This window comes from Sciurus carolinensis, chromosome X, assembly GCF_902686445.1.
Source record: "Sciurus carolinensis chromosome X, mSciCar1.2, whole genome shotgun sequence".
Lineage (NCBI taxonomy): Eukaryota > Metazoa > Chordata > Mammalia > Rodentia > Sciuridae > Sciurus > Sciurus carolinensis.
The window spans coordinates 100,478,709-100,506,191 of record NC_062232.1 but is presented as its reverse complement, the minus strand read 5'-3'; the positions used below and the strand labels follow the sequence as shown (position 1 = coordinate 100,506,191).

General features: G+C 39.1%; 1 protein-coding gene and 1 long non-coding RNA gene across 2 annotated transcripts in view; one reads left to right on the top strand and one right to left on the bottom strand.

Moving 5' to 3' along the window:
• Positions 1–1,343: 1,343 nt before the first annotated feature.
• Positions 1,344–14,684, bottom strand: LOC124971721 (uncharacterized). The gene is made up of 3 exons (XR_007106335.1): positions 14,620–14,684; positions 11,353–11,571; positions 1,344–2,015 (listed from the first exon to the last, which is right to left on the bottom strand). It is a non-coding gene; the product is annotated as an uncharacterized LOC124971721 (long non-coding RNA).
• The window catches only part of Cul4b (cullin 4B), a 47,350-nt gene continuing 22,926 nt past the window's right edge, over positions 3,060–27,483 (top strand). The window contains 3 exon segments of the mRNA XM_047535376.1: positions 3,060–3,135; positions 14,877–15,422; positions 17,493–17,608. Coding sequence (XP_047391332.1) covers positions 3,075–3,135; positions 14,877–15,422; positions 17,493–17,608 — 723 coding nt within the window. The 5' untranslated portion in view covers positions 3,060–3,074.

The window sequence follows — 27,483 nt, the reverse complement described above, 5'->3', positions numbered from 1 at the left end:
AGCACAGGGCCCTGAGTTCAATCCCCAGCACCAAAAATAAAAATAAAAACCACCAGTGACTATTACATTAAAAACTCTAAGTAAAATAAGAATAGGAAAAATACTTTAGCTGGGCACAGTGGGTAAACATTTGTAATCCCAGTGGCTTGGGAGGCTGAGGCAGGAGGATCTGAGTTCAAAGCCAGCCTCAGCAACTTAGGCCCTAAGCAACTCAGCAAGATCCTGTCTCTAAATAAAAACTAAAAAGGGCTTGGGGATGTGGCTCAGTGGTTAAGGGCCCCTGGGTTCAATCCCTGGTACCAATAAAAAAGAAAAGAAAAGAGAAATACTCTCTAAACATAATAAAGAGTATCAAGAGGCCATCTCCAAGGATTGTAATCCTGTTATTTCTCCTGAAATTCAGAAATAAGGCACAGATGTCCAGTATAGTGTTATGAAGTTTCTGTGAGGTAATAAGACAAGGAAATGAGATACACTGTATAAGTCTAAAAGAAAAAAACTGCAATTATTCACAGATGATATGATTATATGCATTCAGAATCTAAGAAATGCAACTCAAAAACATTAAAATTAAGTCTATATAGGGGACATCTGCTGTGTGTATTTCCTCAGCATTCCTTTCTCTCTACTTCTAGTAATAAGTCTTCTTCCTTTGATTTCTCTGTCCCTACTTCACTGTTGTTCTGATATACTCCCGGTGGAACAGGCAGTCTCCCCTACTCTTCAGGGCAAGGCACCTAACCCACGATGGATATATCATATCATATATCAAGCCTTGCCGGAACCAGTGGCAGTTTCAAGGGGTAGGCATGAGACCCAGACCAGAGACATAAGACTTTTTCCTTGGAATTTTCCAAAGCAGAGGTAGAGAAGTAGTTTGCTCTCTTTCTTTTTTGGGTCTTGAACTGTAAGGATGTAACCTCAGAGCAGTTAGAAGCCATGTTGTGTCTCTACCAAATAGAAGAGTCTTAGAGAATGAGGCAACACAAGAAAGAAGCTGAGATGAGAGAAGAAGAGATGGAGTGAGAACCTAGAGAGTATTTGAGTCCCTGGATCCTGTTGGGTCTGTATTCTGCCCTGATCTTCTAGTTACATAAACAAGTAAGTTGCATTTTCCTGTTAAGTTTATTTGAGTTGTGTTTCTGTCACTTGCAAAAAAGAGTCCTAACAGAAGCTGGATGTCAGATAAATATACAGTCTCCCACAGCTCTCTCTTTTTCTTTTTTTGAGATATCTTTTGAAGAATTATAAAATAGACCCTTTTTGTTTTATTTTTCAGCTTTTATTATAAAAATTTTCAATCATGCAGAAATATCAAAACGAACACCAGTACACCCAGCACCATTTTGCAGTTATCATCCTATTATTATATTCCAATAGCTTTCTCTTATTCTAGTCATAACAGAAACAAAACCAGAAATACTATATCCCATTCACAATAGTGGAAAAGGTATATGTGAAACACCAACTGCACAAATAAAGCCCCAACAAAATTCTCTTTGGAGACAAAGGACCAGAAAGGAGCAACCTAGCAACATAGAATTCTAATTTTATTTGATCTACGGTAGCCAAGTATTATAGGAAAAAATTCACCCTTGCCTGCAATGGCCTAGAGAGGAGCTAGACTTCCACTCTTGGCAGCCTCTAATGAGACTCCCATTTGTCTCCCCCAAACCCCTCAGTAGAGACCACTTAGTGAGCCTGATGCCCCTCCCCCTCCTGGGGTGGAGTCAGAACTTTCACTACTCCCGCCCCCACCCCACAGCAACAGAGTCAACTCCTCAGTAGTGTCTGCTTAGGAACTGTGCCAGTCAGCACAGAACAACCTTGGCTTACCTGTCGATGTATCATAGACTCTGGGAAGTTTATTGCTATTAGATCTTTTTGAATTTTTATTTTATGCTTTTGTTGCCAGGCTGTGAGCCAAGTGGTAACTCCCCTGTGAGGATTGGTCAGATCTGCTGTCAATCATCTAGAAGGCTGTTAACTGGTCAGTTTCGGTGGGCGGGGCTTACCTGGAACAAAGGGCATTAGTTGTTAGCTTATTGTTGAAAGCTCTCTTCAAACCTCGGGTTTAATTTAAGAGCTCGGACGTTAGATGGAACAAAACAACAAATTCCTGCGGTGAGAGTGAGCCAAACCAACCTTCTGAGATTGTGAAATGTGGGGAGGGTTATCATTTAGAAACTTCCTGAAGGTAGGCCTGGTTTTGGGCCACAAGACTAAGCGAAGTCATGTTATTCTCATATTTTCTTGTTGTAGTTTGTTTCCAAACGTTTAGAAGAGGTTTCTTAAAAAATATAGCCTTTACTCACCTGTGATATGAAGGGAAAAACACAATAGAATTGATCGTAGTTATTTACGGAGAAAACTACCCAGTAAAGTGGTGATCACAGAAGGACCCTTAACAACCATGGTATTGTGACTTGGTGAAGAGGCTAGAATAAAAGAAATTTAGAGACCCGGTTCAGTTCTCATATGAGATAGTACTTTAGATAACCCAGAGAAATAGCTGGAGGACACTTTGAGGGAAGACAATTTCGTTTCTGTTTTTGGCATTCAAGTCAGTGGGGCCTCAAGTCATTGTAATTTGAAGTGTCATTCAAGACTTCTGACTTAATAGTCCGAAAAATATATTTTCCTCCCCAGATTAGCTTTAAATGGAAGATGAAAATAAATAAAAGAATAGTGCTCAGCTCATTGGCATACACCTATAATCCAAGCGGCTCGGGAGGCTGAGACAGGAGGATCGCGAGTTCAAAGCCAGCCTCAGCAACGTAGTGAGGCCCTTAGCAACTCAGCTAGACTCTGTCTCTAAATAAAATATTAAAAATGGCTGGGATGTGGTTCAGTGATTAATTGTCCTGGGTACAATCCCCAGTACCTCCCACCCCAAAAAAATCCAACAAACAAACATGGTAGTATAATTAGAAGGGATAAAAGGGAGGGGTGGGATTAGCAGTCAGTTGGTTCAGAAACCAGTCAATGAATCCCTAACACTATTTAGATATGTGGTAGAGGGTTGCTGCAAAAGTGAATTCTCTGTTTTCTAACATAGCCCTATAGGATAGACGATGTCACACTCATCTGAATCAGGAGAAAAGAATGAGGACCGGGCAACCTCAGAAGACAATGGTGAGTAACTTAGCTAGCAAAGTTTAGAGTGAAGTCTAAATAATTGTTAACAGTAGGTCTAGGAAGCATGAGTAAATTGTAAAGAAATTATACCAAAGAAGATTAAGCATAATGAAACAAAAGTATCAAGGTGGGAAGTAAATTTCCCCAGAGAGAACTGGGATAAGGGAATGGTGGTCAAGAGGGCACCTTTACTTTGGTTGTTCTTGTTTTACAATGAAAATGAAGTCATGTAACATTTTGGCAAAAACTCTTAAGTTTGATAAAATTCAGTGTTGCTAAGGTATGGAGCAATCAACGTTCATTCAGAAGATGGGGTCATATATTGGCACAATATTTCTAAAGGGTATCATGGCAGTCATCAGAATTTTAAATGTACCTTCCCCTCAAACAAATTCTAGTATTTCAAATATATCCTCAGAAATACTCTTGTACATGCAAATAGATAGATGTTATAGGATACTCATTGCAGCATGTTTATAGTCACAAAATATTGGAAATAACCAAATGTCCCCCCATAGAGGAATGGTAAAATAAAATGTGGTGTATATATACTATGAAATAATATGCAGCCCTTAAAAAGAATGAAATTGCTCTCTATACATTGTTGTGTAAATATCTTCAATTTCTATTAAGTGAAAAAAGCAAATTATATAGCTATTTGTATAGTAATGGTACCTTTTTTGTCTAAAAATACCAAAGCTTCCTGATTGTGTGTGTGTATACACATACATATGCATAAGTACATAAATGCCATACATGGTGAAGGTAAAGCACCAAATTTAACAGGGAAAGGACACTTCCACTTTTTATCCTGTGTTCTTCTGTATTGCTGATTTTTTTTTTTTTTTTTACTGGGGATTGAACCCAGGGTGCTTAACCACTAAGCCACATCCCCAACCTTTTTTATATTTTATTTAGAGACAGGATCTCACTGAGTTGCTTAGGGTCTCACTAAGTTGCTGAGGCTGGCTTTGAACTTGTGATCCTCCTGCCTCAGCCTCCTTAGTCACTGGGATTATATGTGTCCACTACCATGCCTGGCTTTGATTTTTTTTCTTACAAGAAGAATGTTTATGCATCATTTGTACAAGTAAACAAAACTGAAAGGTAACCATTAATAGAAAGTAGGTACTGTGTAGAACTTTCCACTCACAGTTAAAAAGGAAATTCAGTCAGTTGAGCCAAAGAAAGGGAAAAAAAGAAACAACACTAAAATGTGATAACTAAAGTGATAGATAAATTTTTTAAAAAGTGATTGGATAGGATACATATATACATTTATACGTATATACACATATAAATATATATAGTATATTATGCTCTCCTTAGAAATAATGAGGGGGCTGGGGAGATAGCTCAGCTGGTAGAGTGCTTGCCTCCTAAGCACAAGGCCCTGAGTTCAATCCCCAGTACTGCAAAAAAAAAAAAAGAAATAATGAGGTAGATCTACATGTAGTAATAAGGAGAGATATCTGTGATAAATATTAAGGAAGTAATAATGAAAATAAAGTCACAGAACAATTCACATAGTATGAACTTTTTAAAGGGGTGCCAGAGATTGAACCAAGGGCCTCAAACATGCTAAGTACACACACCCAGCCCCTCCCCACCTTTTTTGGTAATTCTGGGGATTGGACCCAGGAGCACTTTACTACTGAGCTATATCCCTAGCCATTTTTTAAAAAATTTGAGACAGGGTCTCACTTAGTTGCCCAGGCTGACTTTGAATTTGAGATCCTCCTGCCTCAGTGGCTGAGATTATAGGGCATGCACCACTGCTCCAGGTTAGTAAAATATCTTTGATCAGCAAACCACTAATTGAGGTTCTTCTTTGGAGAATGGGTTTAGTTGGGGATCCAGGAGTGAGGGGAGATACCACTTCATTTTGTTGTCAAAGGTTTGTTGAGATCTAGACATTGCTAAATGTACATCTGATCAAAATCCCTTTCTTGTTAGAAGCCCTTCAGTGATTACTTAGGACCTACTGGTAGAACCCAAACTTGAGCATGGCATTTGATCTGAACCCTGCCTGCCTCTGTCTTCATCTCCCTCCGTTTACACAGGCCTACTGCACATCAGTCACATAGAATGGTGTTTGCCTAAATGGTCTATGATCTTTCTCATGCTTCCATGTCTTTGCATACACTATTTTCCTTTTTGGGGGTGAGGGGTACCAGGGATTGAACTCAGGGGCACTTGACCACTGAGCCACGTTGCCAGCCCTATTTTGTAGCTATGTTATAGATCTATTTCATTTATCTTTCAAGGCTGCATAGTATTTCTTTGTATAATTATCAAAGAATATTATCTTGCCATCCTTTGATGTCTATATTAAAGGACTACGATTAGGAATAGAAAATTCTTAACATGTTTTAATTTTCTTTCTCCTTTGTGCCACAACCAAACATTTTCAAAATCTCTCTTTTTGGTATTTAGTTTATTCAAGTGCAAAGATTAGCAATTTTCTTTCCTGTAAAGGACTGGATAAAAATATTTTAGCCTCTGTGGGCCATATGATCTCCATCAAAACTCTGAACTCTGATTGTTTTAGCGCAAAAGCAACCACAGAAAATATGTACATGAATGAGTATGGCAGCATTCCAAGAAAATTTTACACAAACAGGCAAATGGCTGGGTTTGGTCCATGGGCTGTAGTTTCCCCACCTTGGTCTAATTCATGTGAACTCCTGTAGTCTTGCCCAGTGTCATGGTCATGTTATCATCCTTGTCTTAATTTCCCATATGTCAGCACTTCTTCCCTTTTGTGGGTCTCAGTTATTTCTATGGCTGAGCCCAACCTGTAAGTCAAATTCTTAAACCAGTGTGGTTCAAGGCAGGAAGTATTATCAATAGCCACAGCTCCAACAGCAAATAGGGGGCCTGGAGTTGTGGCTCAGTGGTAGAGCGCTTGCCTGGCATGTGTGAGGCCCTGGGTTTGATCCTCAGCACTGCATATAAATAAATAAAAAAAAAAGATCCATTGACAACTAAATTTTTTAAAAATTAAAACAGCAAATAAGGTATGAGTAATATTTGGTACTAAGAGCCCTAGGGATTACCGTACAAGATTTGAGACTTGGATGCTTTCTTTTTATAAAAAATTTGTAGTTGTGTATAGACAGCATGCCTTTGTGTATTTTTTTGGTACCAGGGACTGAACTTAAAGGCACTTAACCACTGAACCACATCCCCAGCCCTTTTTTTATATATTTTATTTAGATACATGGTCTCGCTGAGTTGCTTAGAGCCTCACTAAATTGCTGAGGCTGTCTTTGAACTCGGGATCCTCCTGCCTCAGCCTCCCAAGTCACTGGGATTACAGGCGTGTGCCACCACTCCAGGGCAGCATGCCTTTATTTTATTTGTTTATTATTTTAATTTTTTTTTAGCTGTCAGTGGACCTTTATTTTATTTATTTATTTGTATGCAGTGCTGAGGATTGATCCCAGGACCTCACACATGCCAGGCAAGTGCTCTACCACCGAGCCACAACCCAGCCCTATTTATTTTTATACAGTACTAAGGATCAAACCCAGTGCCTCACACATGCTAGGTAAGCACTCTGCCAGTGAGTTACAGCTCCAGCCCTTGGATGCTTTCTTGATTTCCCCCCTTTAGCTCTCCCGAGTCTGGTTAGGACTGAAGCTATGCCCTAATAAACTGGTCTCCTTATAATTTCCTGAATATGACTTACTCTCTTTTACCCTTAGGACTTAAATGAACTAACTCCATGTCTTCCTTCTTTGTGCCCTAGGCTCCATTTCACTTTTCTGGCCTGCTAATTCCTGCCCACCCTCAGGGCTTTAAATTGAATTTCTTTTTCTGGAAGTCATTCTTAACTCACTCCCCTTCCTCCTTTCTGCCCCACCCCCTCTACTAGGCTGGGCCAGGTGTCCCTCCTTTATGTTCCCATAGCAGCCTTTATTACTCTGTCCTGTAAATGTCTGCCTCGCCTACTCAGCCTATTGAGAACTGTTTGAGGGCAAGGGTTGTCTATGTATGCTCAGCAACCAGATCGTAATGGGTCTTCAGGCAAGGTTTGTTCAGTGTTTACCTGGATTTGGCCAGGAGAAGGAGCTTCTTTCTACATCCTGTGAAGATCAGCCACAGAATGGATTGATACTCTAGAAACTGATACTCCAAACAACTAACTGTGCATTGCCTGCTACTTCGTCCTACCTTCTAGATGATGGCCTGAACTGTATCCAAGCTTGGTTTCCTTTTGGGCCCTGTGGTTTGGCTCATCTCAATAAAGGAGTTACTTTATTCCTCATTTTTTTTTCTCCTGGTGAGTGGGGCTCTGAATGCCTTTTCCTAACTTTCTACCACTTAAGACTATTATTTGGCATATCATTAAATTGTAAGCTATGAGTGGCATTATATTTGAAGTTAGTGAATAACTGGACTTAAGTCTGTGCATACTTTGTGAGTTTGGCAAATAATTTGTACATCCTTTGCTGAACCTGTTTCTCATCTGTGAAATGGGGATGATACCTGACCTATGTCCTGTGTTGTTATGAGAATAAAATAAGATGTGAAAGTGCTTTGAAAAACTATAACATCAACTACCAATGGAATTTTGTATTGGTTCAGTATTTCCTCATGGCATCTAGCACCGTGCCTTGCTGAGAGTATTTGCTCAATACATTTTTGTTGAATGACTAAATGAATTGGCAAGAGAAATAATGTTATTTGTAGGAATAAAGGACATTTAACAGAATCAGGAAAAATAGATGACTTGGTAATGGAAACTTCCATATGGTGAGTGGTAATTCAGAAGTTGGGCATTTGTTGGATAGCTCTAAACCTATATTCCCAATGTCTACTTTTTGTTTTACTTATGAAAAATAAGTAAAATTTACTTTAACAGGGCTGGGGTTGTGGCTTAGTGGTAGAGCACTTGCCTAGCATGTGTGAGGCACTAGGTTCAATTCTCAGCACAGCATATAAATAAATGAATTAAATAAAGGTTCATCAACAACTAGAAAAAAATTTTTTTTTAATTTTAACATAATTTCGGCAGCTGAGATAAGCTGTCAGACTTGACTAGACCTTTAAGTACATACTCATTACAGAGCAGGATTGGCACTAGGCAGTAATATTGTAAGGTCAGCAAAATGGACTCTCAGAAACCTTTCCCTCCTTGTTGGTAATCTTAATTTCTCCCTCCCCATTGCAGCCTCTTCTACTTGGGTTTACCTCCAGGCAGTTATGATGTTTTATTTACACCCCATCCCTTTTTCTTTCTGTCAGGGTCTCACTAAATTGTCAGAGATGACCTTGAAATTCCAATCCTCCTATGTCAGCCTCCCAAGTAGCTGGGATTACAGGCCAAATATTTAGGACTTTATTAGCCAAGAGGCATTCACCTTAAAGGGAGGAACTAGGTCTCCTTGGCTAATTTGCATTTGAAAAAGATTCCTAGAGAGGGAGGCAATGTTTTATCAAAGGGGTGAATAAATAATTGTGAAATTTCAGGCATTAAAGGGTGTGAAAGGCTTATCAGCCCCATTCAAATCACAAGGCATGCTTACTTCACCTGCAGCTTTGGTCTTTCAACCTTGTAGGTACATGGAATCACCTGGCATTCTTAATACTAATAATTGAGGCCCTACACACAAGAGATTCTGATTGAATTGGATAGGTTTGGACCTGGGCATTCATGTTTTTTTTTTAATACTCCCCAGGTGATTCTATTGTGTAGTCAGAGTTGGGAACAACTGATTTAAACCTAAATTGGCCTTCCTTGTGAGAAAAAGAAAAACCTGAATGGCATTAGACGATCAAACATTAAAGCAGGTTTGGGGGAGGGGACTGAAAGTCATTGATAAAGTGTACAGAAGATTAAAAATAGGCCCTGCAACTCCATAATAAGCAAGTGCTTAGCAGCACCAAAGTGAGAAGTAATTTGTGGCTGGTCTGGTTCCCCATTCCCAGACCCCTGGGGAAAATGGCCTGCCCCTAACTTTTAGTTTTTAAATCTGCTTTCCAGATGGTTCAGAGGTAAAATCTCTGAGCTAAGGGTCTAAGTACTCAATTGGTTGATGTACCAAGTAAATCTTCAGTTGATGAGGTAATTTTCTGTAGACAATAAAAGATTTTATTAAATATGAAATCTGTTATCTGTTTACATTTTACTTAGTACCATAGATTCAGCATTTGTTCCTTCCTTTTTATAAAGCAACCTCAGGATAGGAAAAGGATGTTTGGCCTCCTCAGCCATCTCATAACAGCCCACTGCTGTTGGTAGCACATAACAAAACCCTTATTTTGATATACTATTCAGCATAGTTGGTTAAACTCTGTATTTCCATGCTTCAAAGATGATCCTTCAGAAAAATTGATAGAGAAAATCAACTACCTTTTACCCAGCAGTTCTTCTATCTTTTTTTGGCGGGGGAGTACCTGGGATTGAACTCAGGGGTACTTGACCACTGAGCCATATCCCCAGCTCACTGAGTTGTTTAATGCCTCCTTTTGGCTGAGGCTGGCTTTGAACTTGTGATCCTCCTGCCTCCGCCTCCCAAGTCACTAGGATTACTGGCATTCAACACTGTGCCCGGCCCCAGTTCTTTAATATTGACGTGTGTGTGTGTAAGTGTAAGTAACTAGGAATTGAGCCCAGTGAACCCAGGAGCGTTTTACCATTGAGCTACTCACACGACCAGCCCTTTAAAAAATATATTTAAAATTTGAGACAGGGTCTTGCTAAATTGCTGAGATTGGCCTTGAACTTGCTATCCCCCTACCTCAGCCTCAGATTTGCTGGGATTACAGGTGTGTGCCACTGTGCCTGACTGTCTCTCCCATTTTTAAGGAAAATCCCACTCACTGAATAAAAAGGCTTCCAGGAATGTCTGTCCATTATCAAGTCATGAGATGCCATGAGATGTCTGGAGAACTAAAACCTAGCACCCTGGGGGAATTCCTGTGTTCAAAAAGGAAACAGTTTGTACTCTGCCTTTTTAGGGAGATGCTTACAGAAATGGGAATGGACATTAGGAAAGCCAGTCCTCACTTGCATTCTTTCTTTATGCATATATTTACCTTTATAAATATCTTGGTTAAAAGAGAGTCAGTAATAACTATGCCTCATCTGGACACATTGTAAAGTTTAATTAATGTTTCTGAGCTATGAGTTGAAATCACAAGATGAAAAGATTCTATATATGGAATATGTATTAGGTATCCAATCTGCTCTAGTCTGATAATGGCTATAATTGTATGGTGTTCTGTATTATACATCTTGATTTTTGTGGGTTGAGTTAAACCTTGAAAATGTATTTGAATGTTTAGAATGTGTTTAAGTCTGTTTGGCAAATGTCTGGGTATATATAGCATATATGCTTATGTGTTTACTAGCCCCAAGTAGTTGATTCTTGATGTAAAAGGTGTTTCCACAAAACAACATGGGAGGTTTATCATCTTTTTAAATTGGTTTGAGGATCCAAGAACAAACAAAGTTCTGGTCCTCACACATCATGTATCTAAGTTACTTTGTGTGAAAAAATGTGAATGTTAAACAAAAAAAAATCATTAAAATTATATAACCATATTAAGATGCACTAAATATGTGAGAATTGACCTGGACTGAAATAAAGTAAGCTTGTAAAATGTCAAAAGGAAGATAATTATTAATCACTTGAGAAAAAGAGAAACAGTTATTCTTTCCACAAAATTCTCTTAAGGACATTTCATTGAGAACATAAATGGTAGGTTATACCACTGGGTTGCTGAAAGTGAGCTGTAGCTCAAGAGTCAAAGGATCTGGGCTTTTCAAACAAGACTGAAGGGCTTTGATAATCATTTGAGATTGGGAGCTATTATTACTAGAATGTGTTGAATATTAACAAGGACTCAGCTATCCTTTAGGTCAGTATAAAAGTTTATCTTTATGGCAAATGCAACTTTCTCTCATCTTTATGTCCATTCCCTTTCAGATGCAAAAATATTCATAAATTTAAAAATAGCACTTCCATTCGCCCTTCTAAGGAATTTAACTACATGAATTAGAACAACCTTATTCACTAAGTCCTGAAAATTAGACAGTTAAGCTTCCCTTATAGATATGCAGCATTATTTCTGTCTCATTCAATAAAATATTCAGTAAGTTTTTACACCGCATTTATAGTTGTTCAGCATTGTGTGAAATATAAGACACAGCAAAGTGAGACTTAATGTTTTAGGATATCTTTTCTGATCTTAAGAGCTTACCATCTCATTTTGGGCAGCAAGAACGACGTGGTATATTCAAAACAAAAGTACTTCCATCTGTCCCCTTTCACGTCTGTCTGTCTTTCTTCTTCCTGGCCCCTGGGGCCTAAGTTCCATTAGAGCCTTCCTCTCAGTAGGCTGTCATCAAAGGGCACAAAGGTACGGGCTGACAATGTCCAAAGTAGTAACTTACCAGGAAGATTTGTATTTTAACTGGGACTTTTCAAGACAAAAAAAGAAAAAGAAAAAGAAAAAAAAGTTGAGTCTGTTTAAACGAAGTTGGAAAGGTGATCTTTTTGCAGGATTCTGATTTCCTTGTCCCATGTTATACCATGTAGCCTGCTTTTAGTCTACCCACGATCCTATCACTTCCCTTACAAAAGTCCAGCTTGCCTGTGTCCCTGTTGTCTACCTTTGCCTACCAGGTAGACTCCAAAGTTCTTGGTTTGGTGGACCAGGCACATTTTTTTGGAAGGGGGGTACCAGGGATTGAACTCAGGGGCACTCAACCACTGAGTCACATCCTCAGCCCTATTTTGTATTTTACTTAGAGACAGGGTCTCAATGAGTGGCTTAGTGCCTCCCATTGCTGAGGCTGGCTTCGAACTCAATATCCTCCTGCCTCAGCCTCCCAAGCCGTTCAGATTACAGGCTTGAGCCACCGCAAGGCAGGCCAGGCACTTTTGAACCTCGTTTTCCTTACTCCCAGAGACATCCTGATTTCTATCCTCTCTGCTCTTTCCATGTACCCATAAATAGGCCAAGCCCTTTGACAATTCATTGCTTTGCCTGTTTCCATTGTCCAGAATGTATCCTGTCCCCTCCTTGTCCTTTTTTTTTTTTTTTTTGACAATTCCCATTTTGAGACTCAGCAAAACAGCTGGGTGAAACCCTGACTATTCCAGATTTCCTCCAATCTTCTTGTTTTGCCTCTTCCCAAGTACATTGTACTTTTGTTAAAGTAATGTGGAAATTAATTTTGAGACTTTCTTCCCTGGCTGGCCTCTCAAAGGCAGGGTTCTAGCATAGCATCTGGCATATAAAGTCTTTGGATATGCGCTTATTGTTTCTGCAGTTAGAATGATCAACAGGTTGGCAAAACTTAGTTTTGACATTATGTCCTCTCCCTCTGAGGATACCCTAGAATTAAGTAGAAACTCCCAAGAGGGAATTTGCAAGGTTTATTGTTGCTAGTTTAACCATATTTCTATTTTTTTTTTTTTTTTTGGCACCAGGGATTGAATTCAGGGGTGCTTAACCACTGAGCCACATCCCCAACCCTTTCTATTTTTTTTATTTTGAGATAGTATCTCTTGCTGAGGCTGGTCTGGAACTTGTGATCCTCCTGCCTCTGCCTCTCGAGCGGCTGGGATCACAGGCGTGTGCCACTGAGCCCCGCTGTTCATTTGATTACTGATAAGGAAAAAAAAATGTCCCGCAGGGGTGGCGGTATGACTGTAATCCCTGCAGCTAGAGGCTGAGGCCGGAGGACTGCAAGTTCAAAGTCAGCCTCAGCAATTTATCAAGACCTTAAGCAATTTAGTGAGACCTTGTCTCAAAATAATAAGGGCTGAGGAAGTGGCTCAGGGGTTAAGGGCTTCTGGGTTCAATCCCTGGAACCAAAAAGTCACCAAATGTACAACTTTGGGTCCTGGAACACACTGAGGTTCCCCCCCCCCCTTCTTTTTTGGTACTGGGGATGAATCCCAGGGTGCTATACCACTAGGCAGCATCCCCAGAGCTTTTTTTTTTTTTTTTTTTTTTTTTTTTTTTTTTTTTTTTTTTTTTTTTTTTTGAGCCAGTCTTGCTAAGTTGCTTAGCGCCTTGGGAATTTTGCTGAGGCTGGCCTGGAATTTACAGTCCTCCTGCCCCAGCCTCCGAGTTGCTCAGGTTACAGGGGTGCACTACCACTCTGGGCTAAGACATTGACTTTTGCCAATACTGTTCTCCTAAAAATGTTTTCTTCAATACAGTGTATAAACCGAGATTTGGTAAAAGTGGATCTTAGCTTTGGTCTACAAATTCTGAGTTAATGACTGATGGGGTCAGAGTAGGGGGTTTTCCTTGGATTTGGGCGGGGTGGGGGCTGTTTCTTGACTTTAGATTGCACCCTTGACTCTGGTCGGCCATGTTAGAAAATGTTCTGGTAGGAAGGTAAAAGAATTTACGTCTTTATCACCGAGAAAAGAATAAAAATTCTGGCTCTATTCAGTATTGGGTCTTTGGTGTCCTTGACACAAAAGAGAAACAGTCTGTTGCTACACCGAATCAAAAACTCCTTTTCGTTCTAAGAATTTCTTCTTTTCTATCTTAACATCATGACATTCTGTAGCAGCACGCATAATAGCATGATTATGTTTTCTTCTATTTCGCGTTACTCCCGTCACCTTACAACCCCTCCTTATTCCTTTATCTCTTTCAAAGTTTCCCTTTTCCCTTCCCTTACTTTTTACTCCCCACCTCCTCCTTCTCTCCTCCTCTTTTTTCCCAGCTAGCTCACCCCGCCCCTAGCCGTCACCACCTCCCCTCCCTTCCCCTCCCCTCCCCTCCCCTCCCCTCCAGACTCCTTCCCGCTCCTTCTCCCGCCACCCCCACCCCTTGCTCCCGCCCACCTCACGGTCAGAAATCTCCAATCAGAAGCTCTGTAGGTGTCTCGAAGGTCCGCCCCCTCCTCCCTTTCCATTTCTCTTCCCCCCCTTATTCCCTCCCCCATCCCCCCCCACTGGAGTCCTGCGGACCTGGGGGCTTCGGGATCTGGGCGCTATGAAAAGTGTCTGCCCAGTCACTTCCGGTAAGGGCGCTGCGGCGCGAAGCTCCCCGCGGGACCGTTAAGGAAGGGGTGGGAGTTATGGGTGGGCTTGGGGAGGAACGTGGCAGGGAAGGGGAGAGGGAACAAGAGCCGGAACGAACTAACACGGGCATATGGGATGCTTTGGTTGCCCCTTTCCCGCCGCCCCACCATTAGCCGGCTCCCCCAACCCCCGGGCGGCTGCAGTGTTTCCACCCCCCATTCCTAGGGAGAGACGCCGCCCCTCCTTCGGTGCCGCGTGACCGGAAGTGGCGCCATCTTTAGCCTCTTGTGCTATTGACAATAACAAGCTCTGGTTCTCTCCCCCTCCCCTCCCCCCAACCACAGCATCTCCCCTCCCAGAGAGAGGGAGAAAAGGAGGAGGAGCTGCAGCCTCACAGACTCTCTTGAGTCGCTCCTGCAGAAAAGGGGGGAGAGAGATTGAAAAGCAGGGGAGGGGGGACGGCACGGCCGTTTACCTGTCTGCCTCCTCATTCGCTCTCCCCCCTCGTTCTGCTCACTCCTGGTGTCAGCCTATCCGCCTTCCCAAACCCTCCCATTCCCCCGGTTTGCCCCCCCTTCACTTTCCTTCTTGTCCTCTGTGTTTCTCCTCTCTTCTTTCTTCCCTTCCCCCTCTAGCATTGCCACCTTCTCTCCTACACGCACGCAGGCATATAAACGTAGGGTTTTGATGCTCCTCTGCCTGTTGACCCCGCTATTTTCATGTTTCCAACAGGTTTTTCTTCCCCCAATCCCTCAGCTGCTGCTGCTGCTCAGGAGGTCAGATCTGCCACTGATGGTAATACCAGCACCACTCCGCCCACCTCTGCCAAGAAGAGAAAGTTAAACAGCAGCAGCAGCAGTAGCAGCAGTAACAGTAGTAACGAGAGAGAAGACTTTGATTCCACGTCTTCCTCCTCTTCCACTCCTCCTTTACAACCCAGGGATTCGGCATCCCCTTCAACCTCGTCTTTCTGCTTGGGGGTTTCAGTGGCTGCTTCCAGCCACGTACCGATACAGAAGAAGCTGCGTTTTGAAGACACCCTGGAGTTTGTAGGGTTTGATGCGAAGATGGCTGAGGAATCCTCCTCCTCCTCCTCCTCATCTTCACCAACTGCTGCAACATCTCAGCAGCAGCAACTTAAAAATAAGAGTATATTAATCTCTTCTGTGGCTTCGGTGCATCATGCAAACGGCCTAGCCAAATCTTCTACCACCGTCTCTAGCTTTGCTAACAGCAAGCCTGGCTCTGCTAAGAAGTTAGTGATCAAGAACTTTAAAGGTAACCAAGGCCAAAATCCATAATCACCTAAGGATTTGACACTTGAGCGGTCACGTGCTCTATTTATGTTAATATATTAAACAGTATAGAGGTGGCCTAATGTTTAATGCATAATCAATGAGGTGGAGGGGAGGTCCTTTTTTTTGGTGGAGGGTTCATTTTCCGGGGTGGTTAGTATCCTTGTGCTGAAGCATACACCGGGTGTTTGCAGTGTTTGGAGGTCTTTCTCAACCTATTGTATCTAATCTGTTATTCCTTATAACATTGACAATCTACGGTATGATTGATCCGGATTTTACAGGTGAGAAATTTGTATTCTAAAGAGGTTTATTTAGTTCAGGTGCATAGTGAGCCTTGGCACTGCTGAAATTTTCATTTTTCTGCTTCAGTAGGCCACATTCTCCTATCCCTAGAAATTCAGGTAGCAATGGTCATCTTTCTATGCTCATGTTAAATTTATAATTAGATTTATAATGTTGAGTAGTATATTCATTAAACTCATCGTGGAAGCAGTATTTGGAGAAAAAATATTTAGGGTCTCTGAATTTCTTTCCAAAGGTAGGGTTTGGAAGTGAAAAAATATTGTGTATACACAGAAGTAGTAACTCTGTGTACCACTAGTCTAAAGATAGGAACAATTACTACATGTTTTTCGTCACTTAAGTAGGTTTTAAAGTATTGACCTACAGATTTTAGGAAAATTTGCTTGTATTGTGTTTGAGATACGTGATCAAGAGTATAATGAATGCATTGATGCAAGTATAAAATTAACATTTAAAATGTTTTTGAGTTGAATTAATTTTTATCTGTTGAATGTGTTTCTATTTTTTTTTTACTTACTTTTTCACCACCCCTAACTGGAAGGTAATAGATGGTAAAATGTTTGTTAATGGAGAAGTAAATGAATGAACTTAAGTAATATTTACCAGACAAATGCCTTGTGGCTAAATATTAGCATTGAGAAAATTAGGTCCTCTGTGCTTGTGTTTTCAACATTGGTGTAGAAATCAGGAATATGCTTTATTTTGTCTCAAGCAGAAGGTTAGGATGTTGTCTATTTTTAACCCTTTTTTTATAACATCTTCCCATCCCTAGGCTCTCAAGTGTTGTATTCTTTCTAATTTAATAGTACAGCTGTCTAAAGTGAATATGAATTGTAATTGGTTAATATGTTCATTATTTCACCTAAAGATGCAACGATAGCCAATATTTTTTAAGAAATGAACTGTTATCCTAATTTCATTTGCAAATTAATTTCAGAGATTTTGTTTATTCTTCCTAAAGTAAAAACACATTATTAAAGCTTTTGGATGCTTTAATAAATTTTTTTTTCATTCTTTGCTGCTCAATGAAGTTTAAAGCCTAAATTAAGAGGTTTCTTTACATTCTGAAAATGCTGCATAGGTTTTGGAGTCATTTGGATGTTTTAATATTTTAAGATTTCATTCTGCTTATAAAGGTACTTCAAACACTGAGTTAAAGAAATTTCTTTCCATTTTTGTAGATGCTGCATAAATTTGGGGGGTCAAACAGACCTGGATTAGAATCCCAGCTTTGCCATTTTACTAGCTATGGTGACCTTGGGCAAGCTCGCCAAATGAGTTCCCACCTCAGTTTCCTTTTCCTCAGTTGTAAAATAGGAATAATATTATTTCCCCCAGGGCATTGTGAAAAGATTAAGAAGTTTATAAAATACCTTGCACATAGTAGATACTCAGTATTTTAAATTTCAGATACAAGATTCATGTTGATTTAGGGTTTACACATAATGATCAGAATTGTTATTTTTTATCTGTCATTCTTGAATTTTTATTTTTTTGAAGCAATACAATCAATAGGAGAAAAAATACCTCACCTTCAATTTTAATAGGTGAGTCAAAAAGACTTAAACAGTATTCTGGCATTTTTATTTTATTTATACTGAGCTTAAATACAGTGGTTACTTTAATATTTAGGTATAATAGTTTTAAAAATAATAACTTATCCTAAAAATTGTAATGCTGTTTTATGGATCTTTGGTTACTATATTCTGCATATTATTCTAATACCAATATTTTATATATTATCTAGATAAACCTAAATTACCAGAAAACTACACAGATGAAACATGGCAGAAACTGAAAGAAGCAGTGGAAGCTATTCAGAATAGTACTTCAATTAAGTACAATTTAGAAGAACTCTACCAGGTATGTATTAGTGCAGATAACCACATGTGATGAAAATAAATTGTAATGGGATGTGTGTGGATTTACACAATTTCTGAAATGGGTTCTTAAGAAGGCATTTGGTTCACTTTTAATGATAATTTCTTTATTAATTGGTGTACCCTTATAATCAGACCACATATTCTCACATAAACTGTTTATGGGTATGTACTTGGACCCTTCTAATAGGGATTCCTTTAGATATATCTTGGTATATTTGAGGCTTCACCTTATTATGGAATCCTGTAGCATAGATCCCAAGATGATTTCTGGTGACATGTCATTGGATTGTGACAGTTCTTGCTTAGTCCTGTTATCCACCTATAGGAAAGTCCTCAAGACATGCAGATATATATGTTCAGTCTTTATACTACCTCACATACTAATAAGAGGTAGCTTTTTGCCATTGTTTTTGTTGCTCTTCATGTTTGTTCTATCTCCTGGTCTACAAGATGCACCTTAGCCAAGAAATAGCTTAGCCAGCAACTTAGTCTGAGGTTCGGATTTGTTTTTGCTTAATCAATGAAAGATTTAACTTAATATGTCAAGAGCAATTATTGATTGAGACTTCTATCTTCCAAGAAAGTTTGCCCTACTGTGTTTTTGACATAAACAACCAATTCAAAAAGTAATTTTCCATTATAGCATCAGCAGTTTGGTATTTAAAAATACTTCTGAATATACTGGCTTGTTTTTGTATTGATGAGCACCTTGTAAGAAATTACATTGGTTTGGTGTATCATTATTTGTAGTTTTCATATTTTAGTGGCAGAGGTAGTATTCTGATGGATGAAACATGGATTAGAAGTCAGAAGACAGGTTTGGGATTTAATTATCTAATTTTGAATGCTGTTACCCTTTTTATTTTTTGGTATCAGAGATTGAACCCATGGGTGCTTAACCACTGAACCACTTCCTCAGCCCTTTGTTGCGGTGGGGAGGTCTGAGTATTGAACCTAGGGACACTCAAACATTGAGCCACATCCCCAGCCTTTTTTTTATATATTTTATTTAGAGACAGGGTCTCATTGAGTTGCTTAGGGCCTCGTCAGGTTGCTGAGGCTGACTTTGAACTTGTGATCTTCCTGCCTCTGACTCCTGAGCTGCTGGCTGGGATTACAGGCATGTGCCACTGTGCCCAGCCCTCCCAGCCCTTTTTCATTTTTTTAAAATTTTGACACAGTCTCCCCAAGTTGCTTAGGGCCTTGCCAAATTGCTGAGGCTGACCTCAAACTTATGATCCTCCTGCCTCAGCCTCTGAAGTTGCTGAGATTACAGGAGTGTGCCACTGTGCCTGGTTTTTTTTTTTTTTAAAGTTGTAGATGGACAGCATGCCTTTATTTTGTTTGTTTGTATGCTGTGCTAAGGATCGAACCCAGTGCCTCATACATGCTAGGCAAGTGCGCTGCCACGGAGCTACAACCCCGGCCCAGACTTATTCTTAAATAACAACTAAATACTACTACTACCAGCTGACATTTCCATAGTGTTATTATCTGTGTTGAGCATTGTTTTGAGAGTTTTGCATGCATTGACTCATTTGATATTTACAGCAACAGAAACTGGTTACCTCAATTGACAGATTACACGTGAAAAAATTTGTACTGTGATTTATAAAAAGTTTGACTAATGATAACAGCATCATATTTATCATAGTGCTTCATTAAAGTATTTTTCATAGACATCCAATTCTTATAATCAATGTTAAGTGGCAGATAGGGCAGGTATCCTTTCCTCAATTTTACAGAAGAATAATCAATGTTAAGTGGCAGATAGGGCAGGTATCCTTTCCTCAATTTTACAGAGAAAGAAAGGTAAACTGAGAGGAGTTTCAGTACCCGACTTAAGATTACAAGAGTAATAGGCCAGGCGCAGTGTCTCATTCCTGTACTCCCAGCAGCTCAGGATGCTGAGGTAGAAGGATCACATTCAAAGCCAGCCTCAGCAACTTAGCAAGATCCTGTCTCAAAATAAAAAAGAGATGGGGATGTGGCTTAGTGGTTAAGCACCCAAGGGTTCAATCCCTGGTACCAAAAATAAAAAAGTCCACTTCATTTGGCTTTTTTGCTATATTACATTATGTGGTTCCTAAATTGCACAATAATAAAAGCAGACTTCTGGAATATGTAGTATTTGCAGTATATGTAACCCACTGCAAAGCACATTAACCTTCTGTTATTTAATCATTACAGAAACTTTCTGAATAGATAGATAGTAGTTATAATCCCCATTTGATTGACAAGGAGACTGGGTCTCAGAGAAGTTGAATAACTTCTTCAGAGTCCTGTATTGAAAGAATAGGAGTACTCAAACTGAGATGCTCAATTCCTAGTCCACGTTTTCACTTCCATGCTACCTCATTAATAATATGACAGCACTTCAGATACTACTGTTGTGCGGTGTTTAAAGCAGTTAAATTGTTTTACTTTAGGAAAAACTGTCATCAAATCTGGTCAATTTTTTTCTTTTGTGTATGTATGTGGTACTTATTTTGATATGCTGCTGTACAACATCAATTTTAATAATGTGTTATTTTGTATGTTTCACATATTTAATAATGTTAATTGTAATGGTTAACCCTGTTTACCTTGAATATTTTCTTGATTTAAAAATATTTTTCCTGATACATTGATTCTGTTAAATCTTTTTGTTTCAAGAGCTTATATCTTGTTTTTACTGTTTTTGCTTTCTTGTACTTTAAAAGTTTTACCTGCTGTTCTTCATTTGCCTTCTTTAGCCTAGTCACAAATGTTACAACTTTTCTGTTCTCAGTACCTTACTGCTTCTGCTATAATAAATTCAAAAGCATGTTTGTAGCTCTTTTATTGTTTTTGATCTTAACTTTATAAATACTGCTTTGGATTATTCTCAAGATTATTTTGAGATGTTCAAGTTCAAAAGGAGGTAATAATATTTCATGATGTAATATGGAATGTTACATGTAACAATGTTACTTCATATGTAATGTAATTTTATAATGCTGTTTGATTTTTGACTCAATATAATTAAAAATATTCTCCTAAAAATGAACAACGTAGAAATACATAGATATACCAAACAAGGTCTCCAAACCCCTACTCTATCATCTTTCCCTGAAGTAAACACTTAACTAGCACATATCTTTCCCTGACTTTTTTTCTGCATGAAAAAAAAATTTTTGCTTTAAAGCTGAAGTGTGGAATTCCCCCAGGTGGGTTGCATGTGTTGCTTTGTAAGTTTTAATTTCTAGGACAGAATGTGCTACTCAGAGAGCATTTACAACAAGCAAACATTGTTGGTTATTGTGTGTGTGTGTGTGTGTGTGTGTGTGTGTGTGTGTGTGTGTCTGAGTGTCTGAGCTACATCCTCAGCCCTGCAAGCACTGTCTTTTCAAATAATTTAAAATGAGAATTGTGCCTTGGTTTTAAAATTATTTTTCCTTGACAACCTTGAAATCCTGGAAGAGGGAGGCAGTGGTTAATGTTTTGGTTTTGGTTCTTTCGTTTGTTTGTTTGCTTTTTTTGCGGTGGATACTGGGGATTTAACTTAGGGGTACTTTACCACAGATCTACATCCCCATCCTTTATTTATTTATTTATTTATTTATTTATTTTATTTATTTTTTTTTTGAGACAATGTCTCAGGAAGTTGCTTAGGGCCTCGCTTAAGTTGCTAAGGCTGGCCTCAAACTTGTGATCCTCCTGTCTCAGCCTCCCAAGTTGCTGGGATTAGAGGCATTTACTACCATGCCTGACTGCTTGTTGGTTTTTGATGGATTACAAATAGGATTATGTTTAAATGAACTAACTTGAAAGTTGATTTGGCTGCCATAGAGCAGAGCTTTGTCACTGATCATAAATCTTTGGGCAAGTTACTTTGCTAAGTCTTGGTTTCCTCATTTGCAAAATGGGGTAGTAACACTAACCATATCACCAGGTTATTTACTTATAAATAAAATATTGCAAAAAGTACTTAAGAGATCCTCTGATAGGTATTGGTTATCAATTATAATATATGGTCGGGTCATTAAGAGAAGTCTTTATTTGAAAATTATACTTTATTAGAGCAATAAAGCCACATACATTTTGAAATTCTAAATCAACACTAGGTAAGAACAACTGGCTGATAAATAGATTACATTCCAAACAAATATGCTTCAGCAGACACCATTAGTGAAATTGGAAAAATAATAGGAGTTCTCTAGGAGCAATATTCCTATGTAGCACTTTTTGTTATTTTGTAGAACAGTGAATTGAACACAGGTGCTCTACCACTGAGCTACCTCCCCAATATTTAAAATTTTTTTTTACTTTGAGACAGGGTCTCCCAAAGTAGTCAAGGCTATCCTAGAACTCGCTATCCTCCTGCCTCAGCCTCCTAAGTTGCTGGGATTTCAGGCATGCACCACTGTACCCAGTTAAAAATGATTTTGTGTGTCATTTATAATGGGAACTTTGGTTAGCTTTCTTTGAAATGGATTTTAAAATAACCTTTCTATTAGTGGTTCATTTATAGAGTAGATGACCACAAGACTGGAAGCAGCCAGGCACACTGGTGCATGCCTGCAATCACAGCAACTTGGGAGTCTGAGGCAGGAAGATCATAAGTTCACAGCCAGTCTCAGCAACTTAGCAAGGCTCTAAGCAACTTAGTGAGACCCTGTAGCAAAACAAAAATTAAAAAAAAGGGCTGGGGAAGGCTCAATGGTAAAGTGCCGATGGGTTCAATCCCTAGTGCCAAAAATAAATAAATTTTTTAAAAAGACTGGAAGAAAATTTTGCATCCATCTGAGTATGGGTTATTATCCATTGTAAATCTGGTTATGTAAACAGTCAATGGTTATAGGAGAATACTTAGATTCTAAAGTGTAGAGTTAGATGCTAAAGTGTTAATCACTAGCTATAGTATTCTCTGAGTAAAACTGTTGTTACCCTGTTGATGTTTTAAGCTTAATCATATATATTATGTATTTTTTTCCTTCTTACTAAATTGTTAATCAGTACTATCACTGATGTTTCAAAAAATGTACAAGACCAAATTCTTAGTCCTTGATAATTCTCAATATTATTTAAATCCCTGTTTACTAGATGTAAAAAAAGAAAAGTAATTTAGGTTTCATTGCATGATTGGTTTCTTTTCTGCAAAAAGAGATAATTTTTATTTTATTGTTGTATCAGTTGTTGAAAAGTTCTGTGGTGTGCTTTTTTTTCTTTAAGCATACTGTTGGAAAATGGGACCCAACTGATTTAGGTCTGTGACTATAAATTTCAGCACCATGGTAGGAATTCAGTAGTTTTCTTATTGCCTGTTAAGTGAATGTTTGCATTTCATTTGCTACATGTTTATATTTTCTTTGCAGTGTGTGGTTTTTTTTTTTTTAATTTTCAAACAAGGTTTTTTGTTTTCAGTACTGGGGATTGAGCCCAGGGGTGCTTTTCCGCTGAGATAACATCCTCAGCCCTTTGTTCATTTTTATTCTGAGACAGGGTCTCTCTCAGTTACTTAGGGCTTCACTAAATTGCTGAGGCTGACCTCAGACTTGGCAGTCCTCCTGCCTCAGCCTCCTGAGCTGCTGGGATTATAGGCATGCACCACTACTTCCAGCTCAAACAAGGTTTTGATGTTATATATGGATTTTGGAGGAGAGGGGCTGGAATTTGGAGGAATACATATTAAAAGCTTGCTAAAATGTTTATATTTTATACCCAACTACCTTTAAAGGATTTAAGATTGTGTTTACCACTAATGATCAGGAGCTTAAGTAAAATGATAGTTTTATTTGAAGGACTTGTCAAACTAGAATCTGTTTAATACAAATAGGCGCTTGTGAGATAAGAGGTTACTTTAGTAATAATTATACTCGACAAAACTCCAAGGATTACCAAAGTGTTATTTAGTGAAATACATTTCCAAAAGTACATTTCAAAGATCTGGAATAAAATAGAGATTATCTCAAACTCTTAATTAGTGATTAACATTTTTTGGTACTACAGATTGAACCCAGGGGCACTTTACCTCTGAGCCACATCCTCAACCTTTTTGTTTTTTTGAGACAGGATCTCACTTAAGTTGCTTAGGGCCTCAAGGTTGGCCTTGAATTTGTAATCCTCTTGCCTCAGCCTCAGGAGTTGGTGGTATTACAGGTCTGTGCCTAGCTGTGATTTAACACTTGTTCCTTTTTCTATCCCAGCACCTAATGGGATGCAATAGTGCTTAGTAAACACTCATCCCCCCCCCCCCCCCCCCCCCCCCCCCGCACTAGGGATTAAACCCAGGGCCTTATGTATGCTAGGCAAGCACTCTACCACTAAGCCAAACCTAGTCCTTTTATTTTTGTTTTGGGACAGTTTGTGACTGAGTTATCCAGGTTGACCCTGAACTTTTGATCCTCCTCCCTCAGCCTCCCAAGTAGCTAGGATTATAGACTGCTTATGGTCTACATTGCTGAATAGACACCTCGGTGATATAGAAATCACTTAGGTGTTCATATTCTAGTAGGTTCGTGAAATTAGTAATGTGTAACTGGGCACGTGAAATCCTAGTGACTTGGGAGGTTGAAACAGGAATATTGCAATTTCGAGGTCAGCCATAGCAGTTTAGCAAGAACCTTATCTAAGTAAAACATAAAAAGAACTGGGAATGTGGCTCAGTGTTAAAATGCCACTGGGTTTAATCCCCAGTAAGCCTCCCCCATCTGCAAAGTAAGAAGGTAGTAGTTTGTGATTAGCAGTTTTTGTTTTGTTTGCAGTGCTGGGGATTTGAACCTAGGGTCTTGTGCATGATAGTGCTCTTCCACCGAGCTATACTTAGTCCCTTAGCATTTTTTTGAATAAAGATACAACAGAAGATAATCAGTGTGTCATGCATGGTAATGATTGTGTAGTTTTATGAAAATATTGTTTCAAGTACATAAATTTATGTGCAGTAGATTATAATATATATTTCTTGCCACGTGTGGTGGTACTGGGGCAGCTGAGATATGAGGAACTTGGGTTCAAGGACAGACTGGACAATTTACTGAGACCCTGTCTCAAAATAAAATTTAGAAAGGGCTCGGGGATGTGACTCAGTGGATCTTAGCACTTGCCTAATATGCACAAGGTCCTGGGTACAATCACCAGTACTGCAAATAAATGAATGAATGAATGAATGAATGAATGAATGAATACAGTTCTTTTTAAAATTTTTTGTTTGTTCTTTTTAGTTATACATGACAGTATAAATAAATTTTCTTAATGTGGTTTGGAGTCAAAAAAGTTTTAGAAGCTACTGTTCTAGACACACCTGACTGCTTCAAAGAAAACTTGCTCAAAAGTAAGAAAAGAGTGCTTAGATCACAGGGTGTGTGGAAAGCTTATAACCATAAGGCTAAATAGTAAGATTGAACCTTGGATGTCATGTTAACAAGTGTGGTGATAGGGAAGGTGGAAAGGGCTTTTTATTGGATGAGGAAAATTATTTAAGTTTTTTGAATACTTAATATATTTATCTGGTTTAAAGCCCAAAGGTGTTACAGAGCATATATTGAAAAGTCTCATTTCCACCCCATCTCCAATTCCTCAGCTAGTTCCCCTCTTTAGGAACGTTATTAGTGTCTTCTTTTTCCCTCCCACAGTATTAGGAATTGAACCGAAGTCCTCACGCATGCTGGTCAAATGCCGTACCACTGAGCCCCATCCCCAGCACATTATTAGTTTTTTGGCCATCTTTCCAGAAATGTTTTATCTATATAAAAAACTACTGCACATATTTGTATCCACTTTTTCCTGTTTTTACATAAATGATAGTAGATTGTGAACCACTATTCTGTCCTTTGCTTTTTGCTTGTACCAGTTAGGAGATTTGTCCATAACAGTACATGAAGATTACTTGATGGATGATTTTTGAGGAAGGAAAATTGTTAGATTTGCTATACATTTTGAGTAGCATCCGAAGCTGAATTAGAGAAGCAGTATTCCCTTTGAACTTCACCTCAAAACTCACCTTAGTTTCTCTTGCCTTTCTTGCATCAAACTTTTTTTGCAATATTGAGGTTGGAACATAAGGCCTTATGCATCTTAGGCATGTGCTCTACCACTGAGCCATACCCCCTTCCCACCCCAAACTTCTTAACCACCTTTCAGCTAAAGATAGATGAAGCTATATGCTTATAAAGCCCAGCTTAATTCTCACTCTTTCCTTTAGCTCTTTATCCATTGACCTCTGTGTCTTTAGGACTCTGCCTCTTTACCTCTGCTCAGGAGAGTTTTCCTGACTCTCTGTCCCCTCAGGGCTGGGTTAGGGGCCTCATCTCTCTGCGTATACCCACTATAGCACCTGGCAGACTCTGTTGTAATTAACACATTTTCTGGTTTTACAAGAAGTCCACCTCTTCTGTGTGTGGGACATATTGTTAATTGTCGTAGATATATTCTTTTTTTAAAAAGTTAGTGTATTCACTTGGTTCAAAGCCCAAAAAGTAATGAACAATTTATAGATACATGTCCATGTGATTGCTTGCTATCATTATGTAGAGTCAAGTAGAGAAAGGATATACACATAAAAAGATGCATAGTATTGACTTATCGACAAATCAGGGTGGTATGATTGGTGGAGTTTTGTGTGAGTCACTGGCAGCTGATGCAGTTAAGATTATTGGAAGAAGTCGAACCTAATTGAGTAGTAAGGAAAATATAGTCTTGTTTGAGAAGACTAATAGATGTGTCAAGAACTGTTTTATGGGAGAAAGGAGAACACAGCAGAAGGAAATGGGATAAATAAGATTTGGAGAAGTACTAGAAGTGGGAAAAGTGGAGAAGATGAGGTATGCACTAGATCATATGACAGAATCTAAGCAGGGAAATGAGAAGTGCTGAGAAAATGAATCAGTAATTCAAAAGGAACAGAAATACAATGAGAGGAATAATGAGGGAGGAAGGGGGACAGTCTACAGAGGACCTGTGACTAGGGAGGCTCTTTAAATAAACATACCCTTAGGCATTTGTGGCCTAACCCCAGGTCATGTGGAATGTGTCCAGGGGAGACTGGCTTTCCTGTTCCTCCATGGCTGCTGAATCTAATTGGTTTGCTGTTTCCTGGTAAGGTGTGGTGACTTCCCTCCTGTGGTACAAGTGGGTTCCTTTAAGCTTTCTTTTCATTTGCTAATATATTTGCTTACCTGCATAATTGACAATGTGACTACCTACTACACATTTATAAAATTCTACTCCAACCAACAAAACTTGGATGCTTCCCTGCAGTCCATTTTAATAGAATTTTTGTCTTCTCTTGTGGTGAGAAAGGAATCTTGGTGTTACACATAAGTCATCACCAGTTAGAATTGTAGATTATTATATCATAGTTCACTAGTTTTACCATGCCTATTTTAAATTTGAAAGCCTTTCTCTCTTTTTTTTTTTTTCTGCTTGCACTAGGAATTGATCACAGGGGGTGTTTTACCACTGAGCTACATCCCCAGCCCTATTTAAATTTTACTTTTAAGTGGGGTCTAACTGAATTGACCAGGCTGGCCCCCAACTTTAAATCCTCCTGCTTCAGCCTCCCCCTCCCTCAAGTAGCTGGGATGACAGGGACATGCCACTGTGCCCAGTTTGAAAGTCCTTTTTTTTTTTTTTTTGGTACCAGGTGTTGAACCCAGGGACGCTTAACACTGAGCCACATCTCCAGCCCTTTTTTATATTTTATTAGAGACAGGTTCTCACTGATTTGCTTAGGGCCTTGCTAAATTGCTGAGGCTGGATTTGAACTCATGACCCTCCTATCTCATCCTGCTGAGTTGCTGGGATTACAGGCGTGCACCACAAGTCTTTTGATATACATAAGAAGCTTGTCCTTTTGGGATTTGAGTATAAAATAGTCCAATTCAAATATTAGTATGA